Below are 11,845 nucleotides of genomic sequence, written 5' to 3'. Positions count from 1 at the left end.
TCTGGTCGACGCTACAGAGCTCTGAGCACCAGAACGGCCAGACACAGGAACAGTTTCTTCCCTCAGGCCATCCATCTCACGAACACTTGACAATAACTGTGGAACACACAACACTACACCCATACACTATTTATACATTCATACACTTATTTATCTAACACGCATACTTAGTCTACACTTCAAATTTGCACATAATGTACCTGTACATACAAAACTGTCTATTGTAATATACCTGCACATACAATTGTCAATTTATATATTGTTATTTCTTATTTACTTGTTCTATTTTTTATTCTTTTATTATCTGTGTTTTTGTTCTGTCACTGTCATTCTGTTGCACTGCGGAAGCTTCTGTCACGAAAACAAATTCCTCGTATGTGAAAACATACCTGGCAATAAAGCTCATTCTGATTCTGATTCTGATATGGTGCAGGATGTGCGTTATATGTTGATGATGGTGCTATTTGGAAGAGAGGTTGAAATGTATCCCAAGTGATTTCAAGTATGGAAACAGCTATTAAAAAGGTGGAAAAATGGAGTATAGAATGGAGTTTTAAAATGTCAACAAATAAATCATGTTATATGTTGTTCAGTAGGAAAAAATAAGTTTCTAAAAATATTGAACTGCTGTTGTATGGAAAACCTTTAGAACAAGTAAAGGTTTTTAAGTATCTATGAATTTGGTTAGATGGGAGATATACCTGGAAAAAACATGTTGAGGAAATAGATAAAAAATGCAGGAGGATTTTAAATGTGATGAGGGCAATAGCTGGAAAAGAATGGGGTGCTGAAAAAGAATCAATGTTAACAATATATCAAGCTTTGATAAGAATAGATTACGGATGCATGATTTATGGCTCAGCATCAGAAACAGTATTAAGGAGTCTAGATAGGATACAGTATAGAGCTCTTAGAATAAGCTTATGAGCAACTAAAACAGCACCAGTCAATGCATTATTAGTAGTGGCAAATGAAATGCCATTGAGTTTGAGGAGAGTTAATTTGTCTTTGGTATATTGGTTGTCTTTAAAGAGTTATTCTAGAAAACATATAGCTAAAGATATTTTAAAAAAATTGCTGGGAATACTCAAATAACAAAGGGAGAGGATATGGATGGAATATAAATCAGTTGGCAGAGAAATATCAGATAACAAATATAGAATGTAGTGTGTCACCTGTATGGGGAGAGGTGCCAACATGGATAATACCTGATGTTAAAATTGATCTAGAGATACTTGGTAATGAATCTGCTGATGAATTAGCAAAAAAATGCTTTAAAAAAAGAAGTAATAGATTTGAATGTTCCTTTAATTAAGTAAAGGTGAAATTAAAACTATCATTAAGGAAAATATTATTAAAGAATGGCAGGACATATGGAATACAGATAATAAGGGAAGGCATTTATATAATATTTAAAAAAAAAATGGTTAATACTAAAAGAAGCGTAAGTGGTAGAAATAGAAAAGTAGAGGGTATAATAACCAGGATGAGACTTGGACACTCGGGATTGAACGCTTCACTGTTCATAACTGGAATACATGAGACTGGTCTATGTGGGAACTGTGGGGAGAAAGAAACAGTGAAGCATGTAATATATAATTGTACAAGGTATGATGAAGAAAGAAAGGAACTAATATCATATTTAAACAAAAAAGGTAAATAAGGATTTGAATACTTATTAGGCTATGAGTTTAACAGAGACAGAGAAGGATACAGGATATTAATAAAATACATATATACTACTGGGTTAAGTGAAAGGATTTAAATATAGAATGCGGATGCTCTATTCTATTCTGGATCTTCAGGAGACCACGGATTTAGTCTGGAGGAGCTGAACACGCAGCGCCAGGTGGAGCCTGGGGAGAAGGAATGGGATGGAGCATCGAATAATTATTTAAGTAGGAATAGTTGTGTATATACGTGTGTAAGAACAGGAAAAGCAAAAACAAGGAATACATTGATCATAAATCAACCATGACTGCATAACAGCAAAAGTAGGTGGCGATATGCAAACAGGATGTGACACGCCAAAAAATGGAAGAAGAAGAAGAACCCCGCTATGCAAATCAAGCGCTGTAAATGATCTACGTGGACGAGCTCTCTGTCTCCTCCTGCTGCTCTGCTCTGTGTCCGCCTCTGTAAGTCATCACCATCAGTCCAAGATAGCGGACAGTCAGGAAACCAGCGGTAATGAAAGGAAGCGGAAAACACTCGAGATAGCTCGATAGAAACCAATCTGACACCGTAAGTGCCATTATTTCATTGCTTTAACCCAAATACAGCATCAACAATTCAACTTTTCACTGCCTTGCCTTGCCTAATGAAATGTCCAGCGAGTTTCGCTATAACGTCTGGCATAGACTTCACTGTCAAATGAAAGCTAATGAAATTAGCCTCTATGCATCGAGATCAGCCATCCCTTCGAACCACTTTTCTGTCATGCAATATGGCTTGCCATACAAAACCATGTATATTTTGAGTATCACTTTAATATAGTGACTGATAATCCTTAGTAACGGGTTTATTGGAGAGCTGATCTGCCAATCATTGGCTGTGTCTCAAGCCCTACTGAGCTGCCTACCTAGACCCCTATTCGAATTGTGATGTCGAAAATATTTAGATTCGAATCTTCAGATTCACATGGGATTCCCCAAAAGGGTAGTCAGCTCACTGGGGTTTGCGACATAACCAGTCAGTGTCGCTATGTGATATGATAGAGCTGTCATCTCCGTCTAATGTTTCATCTGTAGGCCTATGTGTGCTGATTTTCCCAGATGTCCTATTTAAAGGGGCTCCTCACCAGCTGCCTTGTGTTGGCGAGTGTGATGTCCTGGGCCAAGGCAGTGCCAATAAGCATAGATAAAACTAAGGTGAAGCTCCCAGAGGAAACAGTCAAAGAGCCTCCCCAGAGTGTGGTAAGATATTTGATCAGCTAATTACATGACAAGCTTTGGCTGCAAGTTATAGTAAGTAGTCTTGTAATGTGAGGATGCATAAATATTTCACAATTCTGAAAGCATTTACTTTAGCATTTACAAAGAAAAAAAGCACACTATTGTATTCAATTCATATACACATAATTATTTATATTTGTAGGACACTGGACTGCATTATGACCGCTATCTCAGGGAAGTTATCGATTTCCTTGAAAAAGATCAACATTTTAGAGAAAAGCTTCACAACACAGACATGGAAGATATAAAGGTAAGAAACAGCATGGCTTTATTTGTGTTGTGTTGTACAATACAAAGGTCACACAGGGCTAATCTGTTCGTTCCTGCTGATTTCAGCAAGGGAAGTTGGCTAAAGAGCTTGACTTTGTCAGCCACCATGTGAGAACCAAGCTGGATGAACTTAAAAGGCAAGAAGTCAGCCGTCTGAGAACCCTAATCAAAGCCAAGCAAGATATTGAAGGAGGGAATGGTAAGAATGGCTGTAAAAATAATTACAGTTGAATAAGTGCTCGAGGCTATTTCTCCTATGTAGGCGTATTAATGAATGAACAGACCATAAACACAAAATGGGTCTTCAAAACATTCTCTGAACACTGTTCTCTCTCATGTTTATCAGATATTGCAGTAGATCACCAGGCATTACTCAAACAGTTTGAGCATCTGAACCACATGAACCCACACACATTTGAGGTTGAGGATCTGGACAGACTTATTAAATCGGTACGTCATTACTTACAGTTACTCAGCTTCTTCTATCATATTTCGTTTAATTCTGTTGCTGTTACTTTGAATGCTTGAATATTCCCTTTATTTGATACTTGATTTTGGTGCTTAAGATAATCCTTAAGGTCAAGAACGAAGCTACCAAATATATTTAGCATTTAAAATAAATTTCTTATTGCAACAAAATATAATAATAACAATACATTTCCACGACTAAGTCGTTTTTAATCAATAATTTCACAGTGATTTAGAAAAAACGCAACAAATTTCATTGACACTGCCAGGCCTGGAAATGGCGATTTAAAAATGTCTTAATATTTTCAGGTTTTCTATAAAAGTGGGACTGATGTAACTCACTAAATATGATCTGTACTGGTTAAAAATGTTTTTGAACTGCGTTCTACAAATACACTCTAAAGGATTTCTGGAATCTTCCATATGCACTTAAAAAGAACATCATGTAATACTCTTTGTTTTAAATCCAAGAAACATCTCATGGCCATTTTCCTTCTTTTCGCATTCATAAGATAACTGAAGACGAAAACATGTCAAGCAATTATATTTCAGTCATATTTATGATCTTGCAATATAGGCTACAAAAGATCTGGAGAACTACGACAAGGAACGGCATGAAGAATTTAAAAGGTACGAGATGATGAAAGAGCACGAGAGACGGGAACACCTGAAGACACTTGATGAGGAGGGCAGGAGGAAAGAAGAGGAGCACTATGAGGAGATGAAGAAGAAACATGCTGATCACCCTAAAGTCAATCACCCCGTAAGTCACCACGTATTTACTTATCTTAATGTTTGTGATTTCATTGAGGATATGCTCATGTTTTTCGAATGTTCTGTTATGTAGGGTAGCAAGGATCAGCTCAAAGAAGTATGGGAAGAGGCTGATGGCCTGGACCCTGAAGATTTTGACCCCAAAACATTTTTCAATCTGCATGGTAAAATATTTTTGATAGCTTAAGATGAATCCGGGATATGAGAATGTTAAAATGACATGCTTAATATTGCTCTTTTTTTGTGTTGCAGACGCAAATGGAGATGGCTTCTTTGATGAACAAGAGCTGGAAGCCCTGTTCACGAAAGAGGTATAACCGTGGCATAATTCACCACAGAATAAAAATAAAACATATAGTAATTGTAGTTATAACTTGCTCTGCTATTATATAGCAGCAAATGAAATGGCTTCTGTTGTGATTATTTTTTTCAGCTGGAGAAGATCTATGATCCAACTAATGAAGAGGACGACATGGTTGAAATGGAGGAGGAGAGGCTGCGAATGAGAGAACATGTCATGAATGAGGTTAAATGATGACTATAACAATGGGCCAATTCTCTTTGTATGGCTTGGCAACTTCAGGAAGACTTTTTTTTTTCTAAATCTGTAATCTCCTGGCCTTTACAGGTTGACTCTAATAAAGACAGACTGGTGTCCTTAGATGAGTTTCTGGTTGCCACAAAGAAAAAAGAGTTTCTTGAACCAGACAGCTGGGAAGTGAGTATGGTCACATGCTTAACAGATATTTAGACCATTGCTTAATAGCCACTAATTCATGCTTTCATGTTGGATGATTGCCTAATAGCTTAGTCCTTTAATTAATAAGGAACAACTTAATAATTATCTTGGATGACCCCAGACTCTAGAACAGAACCAGGCATATACTGACGAAGAGATGAGAGAGTTTGAGGAGCAGTTGGCCAGGCAGGAGGAAGACTTAAATCTGAAAGCAGCTGACCTTCAGAAGCAGAGAGAGGATCTGGAGCGACAGCAGGAGCAGCTCAATGCTCAGAAAGTAGAACTGCAGCAGGTGACTGAACTGATTTGTCTCATACCTGCTCATTGAATAAAAATAAAAACTAAACAAGAAGAGTTGTTTAAAACAAGTATAAGAAAAAAAACCTGTTCTGTGCGTCATCCTTATCAGGCCGTGGAGCATATGGAGCGGTTAAAAACACAGAAGGATCCGCCTCCACCTGAGATGCAATGTAAGTAATACTTTCACTTTAGACATAGCAGGTGACTGAACTGATTTGTCTCATACCTGCTCATTGAATAAAAATAAAAACTAAACAAGAAGAGATGTTTAAAACAAGTATAAGAAAAAAACCTGTTCTGTGCGTCATCCTTATCAGGCCGTGGAGCATATGGAGCGGTTAAAAACACAGAAGGATCCGCCTCCACCTGAGATGCAATGTAAGTAATACTTTCACTTTAGACATAACCAGATACATGTGAAGGTTACACTAGCTAGCTATTCTTACACTGGGTTTTAAATGTGAGATCCACTGACATGTTTTTCTAGGTTAACAGTATTGTGAAGACGGTTAAAGAAACGTTATATCAGTTAATGTATGCAGTGGGTTTACATGGTTTCCAATGTCTTGGCTACATATTGTTAAAGCACAAAAAAAACTTTAAATAAATAATATTCAAAATACCCACACCATTATTCCAAAACATACTTGAATTTTAACCATTTAAAGTTAAAGTGAAACATGTATTTTAATAGTGACATTCCTGACAAAAATACATTTGAACATTTAAACATTTACATCTAACACCTTATTTTAAAAGCAACATTCTTGGCAAATATACTTAAAATGTTTAACATTTAAATGTAACATTCTTGGCAAATGCACTAGAGTTTTAAACATTACATTTAAGTGTAACCTGTTATTCTTGGCAATAATACAAAACACTCTAAATCTCTTATAACAGTGGAAGGGAATGCTGTCCCTGAGTCACTAGGACATGACCAGCCTCCTGTGCCCCCTGAGCACCAGCCTCTGCCCCCAGGACACCAAGATATCCCTCTAGAACAACAACAACAACATGATGCACCCCAAAATCAACAAGATTTAGGACAGGAACACCAAAATATACCCCAAGAAAATCAGCCACTGCCTCCAGGACACAATAGCCCACCCCACGATTCTCCACAGATGCCCCTCGACCACAACTATGTGCCATAGGACGGTCATATGCTTTTTCCTGCGTGATTGTGTGGAAAACTGACCTAACACCAGAGACTTCAACAAACAGTACCTCCTGCCCAGTCAATGATTACTTGCGGTTGTGTGCTGCGGTTTTAACTAGTACGGAATTGGCTGGTTTTGTAAGCATAATACATTTATTGCAGACTTTGCGGTTTGATACAAGTGTTTGATTTTTTTTTTTTTGTTATTGAAAATATCTTTTTCATATGTTGTGGATATTTTATTTTCCAGCACAGTGGATTGGATGTGTGTACGCTTTTGTTTTGCACATTTATTTTTCTGAAATTTTAATGGCTACGAAGAGCTACTTTAAACCTAGTTGTGTGGTATCAGAATATTGTTGAATTGTACTGGAAGTTTTTAATTGATTAGGGCTACTCTGGAGTTTGAATGTTGCTTACAGTGGGAACTTTGAGAGTAAGGTCAATAAAAAAAATTAAAACAATTTGAAAAAAGTGTTCTTGTATGAACAAAAAACATCACATGCAATTACTTCTACAGTACAAGTCTCCTGAGCGTAACTTGTATTGAAACAGCAACATTACAGATGAACTAAAGTTGAAAAAGTGAAAAAGCATAATAGGACCCCTTTAAGAGTTTAACATATTAAATGCACAAAGTGTATTATGGCTTCAAAGAAGATCCTGTCTGTCTGCTCTCAGTCTTATGTCATACCTAATGTGTGTGAATAACTTTTAAAGTGTCTTGTCCTTCAAAAATCATTTATTAGTTAGCATTAATTCTAATCAACATTGATTGGAAGAAATACAATGAAGCAGTCATTCAGCCACAAACAGTACAATGCATTTCCTGTAAACCATTTGGCTGAGCCAAAAGAAGAGAAAAATCACGTTACAATACAGTACATACAAGTAAATTTTTCACATTCACTTAACAGTTCGTTTGGCCAAAATCTAAGTGCCTTTGGTGTACGGTGTACTTCACATTCATAATCTAGCGGCTGTTCCCAGCTACTAAGTCGTCATTCCACCAAGCTCAATTAAAATCCAGACACCCATAATCAAAGGCACATGTTCTGTCTCAAATGTGTAAAGGCTGTGCAATAGCATATGATTGAGAGAAAGCTTTGAGAGCTCGGAGCAATTACAGTACTGGGAGTGCTATAGTCTCATTGGTACTGTATTTTTCCCAAAACCATTGGTTTTGTCCATACTTGCTAATCGTGCGGTCATCTAACTACATGGTCTGGAGTGGCACGGCTCATGTTTGAGAGTCCAAATGGGTGGAGGAGATAAAAGGGTGGAACAGGGCTGATAATGGCTAAAGGACTGGGTTTAGCTGGTCTGTTGGGCAGCCATGGGACCCATTCCTCTGCTGGACCGATATGATCCCCCTCGTCCTGAAACCCAAATACATCAGAAAATCAATGTGGCGTTAAATATTCTAGTCGCATTCAATTATGTTTTAGGGCCAATTACAATGAGCTTTTACTATTGTTTTCATAAAACACCCATGAAATAAGTACATTATGTATTTTATACCACAAGTGGTAAATGCAAACCATCAATCCCAAAACTACAACAACAGATTCATCGGAACAGCTCCATATATCATTACAGCATTTAAATACTCTCACAGCTGGACTGTAGCGCAACATGCAACAGTCTGGCTGTTCTTAACTAGACTTTGAAAAAAACAAGTGAAAGCGAAATGACATTATAGAGATAAAAAGCACTGCAAATGTAATGAATTTAAACCATCTTAAGCAGCAATTAGAGCAAATGTCAGTAGCAACATACGTATTCTCAACAGGATTCTCTGAAATAGTCACATAAGAGAGTATTCGGTTAATTTTTTTGTAAAGCCCTCTTATAGCTTTCCTTAAATTATGTACAATCCAACAAATAGCTTCTAATGTCCAGGTCACACAAGATTATTTAACAGCATATTTTGCCCCAAAATATATATGTATTTTTTGCCATGGCAATTTGCCACAATCACCCTATCATTCCAAACCCATATTTTTTCTTCTAATCACAACAAAAGGAAATATTTTGCCAGATGTTCTTGCACCTCGTTTTTATACAATGAAAGTGTATGAAACCAGTAAGAATCAAGTGACCAAAAAAAAAAAAAAAAAGTTCATACAACTTTTATTTTTAGCTTTTTTAAGTAAACTTTGTCTTTTTGTCATGGTCAAAATTGACTTCAATTGTATATATAAAAAAGCAGTGTCAATATGGTAATAAATACAGGTTTGGAACGACATAGAACATTTTTTGGCTTGACAGAAGCAGGAAAAGCAGTGCATTGGCTATGGACTGATTTGGAACAGCATCGTAGATCATGGAGGCAACCTTAGGGCCATTTTGTTGCGTTAATGCTTCACACCTAATTAAAAGAAACTCTTAATCTTGTTGGAAAGCAGGATATAGTACATGACGCAAGAGGCAGAAAAGCAAACAGCAGAGTTGCAGAAAAAACGGACCGATAAGCGGACCAATCACCTGCCTCCCCTTGGGAAGACTACAGGAAACAAAGTCAACCTTCAACACTTTAGTAGACAAAGGGTCACAGGACAGGTGAGAGGATTTTCGAGCATGGAGAGCAAAAAGAAAGCAGCGGCAGACAAGCAGGTAATGCAACACATCTTTATTGAAACATTCTCTCAAGGAGTGACATGAGCATACAAAGGGCAGGACAGCTGAAAAAAAAAAGAAAAAAAAAAAAAACTCTTCAAATGAAATGGGGAGAACAAAAAAACAATTAATGCCTTCAGTACCCTATACACAGGCAAGAACCAAGTATGGGAAAGGGAGGGACAGGCCAACAAAATATCAAAAACACTCCTATGGTTTGAAACCGACAGTGGCAGTTATCTTTTTGCATTTTATTTTATAAAAAAAATAAATTAATGAAAATCTTTCAAGTTTACAGGAATATCTGTTTTAAACACGACCTGGCTGAAAAATCACAACACTGACAGTTTCAGCTCTCCATTGTGTCTCTGTAAAACACATTAGTATATTAAAACTATCAAAGCGGGCTTACTTGAATCAAGAAGCCAAAAAAACAAAAACAAAACAAAACCACTGATAGGAGTAAAAATATGGGCTGGGGGAAACATTCTCAATAACTGAATGTTCAAAGTGGCCAAAAAGAAACAAGTCTTCCCAAAGACTTTAGGATCGCATCGCTTGAGCATTACCTCGAGAGCAACCTCGAGGTCCCTGGGTAGCTCCTCGCTTGAAGCTTTGCTGATATCCATCCTGAAAAGAAAACACACAGGACTTTAAAACATACTCTATTATGGTACCGCATACTGTATATGACTTCTCAAGTCTCCACAAATCTGCATGGTATTTGTTTTCTTGAAGTTACCCGTTGGTAGGTGTTGTTGGAATAATCTCGCGGAGTGCTAAACTGAGTTTGACCGTATCCGGAGTTTGGAGTGTTGGGGAATGGAGCGTGATAACCATCATATCCACCTAAACATAAAATTTTTTTTTTTTTTAAATTGTGATATTTTACACTGGATTTTTTTCAGATTTTACATTGGATTTCAGACTAGCCTGTCTCGTCTCACCTCTAAATCCATTTGATGGTCCACGGAAGCCATTCAAAGCCCCTCTGGGATTTCTGGGTCCAGCTCGTGGCATTGCTCTGTTGCTGTAAAAGGACTGACCCGGCCGCCCAAATCCTGTGCCCTGCACTGAGGGCTGCTGAGATGCAGATGGAATACCTTGGTCTTGAGAATGGAAGGGGCCAACTACAAAGAAACAAAAATAGATTTTTATGAACCAATTAGTTATAGTAGTTTACATTTTTAAAACTATAAAATGGCACGAATGTAGCAGCAATTCTCTTACCTGACTGGAGGGCTTCTTGAGGTATTTCCTGCTGCTCAGCTGGAAGGGTGCCTTGTGCACTGAAGCCTTGACCGTAGCTACTCTGATACTGGCTGGAAATCTTGTGAGAGTCCATCTCATTGGTTGGAGGAACTGGAGCGTTCATATTGAATACCTAATGGAGGAGAGAAAACATGAAAGCATATCCAAAACTTGCATGTGGTTTGTAGGAAGTTGTATTATGCCATATCAGCCTGTTTTCATGGCACAAACAGGTTTTTAAAAATTAGGTAAATAAATAATTTGACATTTAAATGGAGATAAAGGATAGACAAATAGAATTTACACTAAGATAAAAACACTAAGATTGTTTTGGTGCACTAGTTGACGCTTTATTAAACATCCTTTCACTGTTCACTGACTGACGGTAACGGCTCATCCACAAATGATATACAACAGGCTTGAACACGATAAACTCAAAAGGTTCACATCCTTTTAAACAAAACAAGCCTGTCAAGGGCCATTCACACAGAATGCGTTCTTGCATGTAAAAAAGTGGGGCAGTGGAAGAAAAATAAGCCTAAGGTCTAAATTTTTTTTATGGTTTTAGAACACCGCATCATGTGTGAGACACTGCAAAAGCTGCAAGACATGAGCAGAACAATCAAACGTGTCAGTGTAACACTTGTTTACATAGAAAACCAATGGAAAAACAGCGTAATGTAATGCAAAAGTGTGTTCTTTGTGAACGGCCCCTTACACAGCATGAAAAACAAAACAGAAGCAGAATGGAGAGACAAACTCTGAGGGGGTGAGTTTGGAGAGGGTGGGGTAGACAGGTAGAGGCCTACCGCTTGCATGGACTGGAATGGAGCTGCGTTAACGTTGATGCCACTGTGAAGGGGTTTGGAGACAGGCTGAAACACCTGGGGCTGAGAGGAAGGGGTGGGGGTCTGCTCAGACGACAGGGGCATGGAGACCTAGGGTGTATATCCTACATCACTCACATATCTAAGCCATAGAGTACACACAGCATCTGTGAAACCACTGCGGTGTGCACCGTTACCTGCAGGGGGTCAATGGAGTCTGTCTGTGGTCGGGGTTCAGAGTTATGAGGGGGCTGATAGAGAGGGGGTGTGGAGGAGTAGGCCTCCTTTGGAGCCGAGACCATCGGCACCTGGAAGGCCAAACAGAGTTTTAGGAAAGCCATTTCAGGAATGCCATTTCAGACAGAAACCACGTGAAAGCATGTTTCTGCTAATTGAACTTACTTGCGTGGGTTCAGGCTGCACAGAAAGAGCATTGTGTTGGGGTAGTCGGGATTCTGCGTGAGCAAAAAAAAAAAAAAAA

General features: G+C 38.1%; 2 protein-coding genes across 3 annotated transcripts in view; one reads left to right on the top strand and one right to left on the bottom strand.

Annotated features, from left to right (window-relative positions):
- Positions 1-2,061: 2,061 nt before the first annotated feature.
- Positions 2,062-7,141, top strand: LOC107585938 (nucleobindin-2-like). 2 transcript variants are annotated; one of them, XM_016273122.1, is made up of 13 exons: positions 2,062-2,244; positions 2,775-2,915; positions 3,097-3,204; positions 3,291-3,423; positions 3,571-3,674; positions 4,270-4,455; positions 4,540-4,630; positions 4,719-4,777; positions 4,900-4,992; positions 5,095-5,184; positions 5,327-5,497; positions 5,615-5,675; positions 6,409-7,141. In XM_016273122.1, the coding sequence occupies exons 2-13, from the start codon at positions 2,775-2,777 to the stop codon at positions 6,660-6,662; spliced, it is 1,491 nt and encodes a 496-aa protein (XP_016128608.1). In that variant the 5' UTR covers positions 2,062-2,244; the 3' UTR covers positions 6,663-7,141. The 2 variants fall into 2 exon arrangements, with proteins under 2 accessions (XP_016128608.1, XP_016128609.1); XM_016273123.1 differs by having other exon boundaries at positions 2,751-2,915.
- Positions 7,142-7,399: 258 nt separating this feature from the next.
- The window catches only part of caprin1a (cell cycle associated protein 1a), a 15,287-nt gene continuing 10,841 nt past the window's right edge, over positions 7,400-11,845 (bottom strand). The window contains exons 12-19 of the mRNA XM_016273121.1: positions 11,767-11,819; positions 11,562-11,672; positions 11,347-11,475; positions 10,517-10,670; positions 10,234-10,416; positions 10,029-10,135; positions 9,856-9,916; positions 7,400-8,046 (exon numbers count right to left, since the gene is read on the bottom strand). Of these exons, the coding sequence (XP_016128607.1) occupies positions 7,982-8,046; positions 9,856-9,916; positions 10,029-10,135; positions 10,234-10,416; positions 10,517-10,670; positions 11,347-11,475; positions 11,562-11,672; positions 11,767-11,819 (863 nt within the window). The 3' untranslated portion in view covers positions 7,400-7,981. The remainder of the gene's footprint in view (positions 8,047-9,855; positions 9,917-10,028; positions 10,136-10,233; positions 10,417-10,516; positions 10,671-11,346; positions 11,476-11,561; positions 11,673-11,766; positions 11,820-11,845) is intronic.

This window comes from Sinocyclocheilus grahami, unplaced genomic scaffold (assembly GCF_001515645.1).
Source record: "Sinocyclocheilus grahami isolate Dianchi unplaced genomic scaffold, SAMN03320097.WGS_v1.1 scaffold76.1, whole genome shotgun sequence".
NCBI classification, from domain to species: domain Eukaryota; kingdom Metazoa; phylum Chordata; class Actinopteri; order Cypriniformes; family Cyprinidae; genus Sinocyclocheilus; species Sinocyclocheilus grahami.
This window is presented reverse-complemented; position numbering and strand designations above follow the sequence as displayed.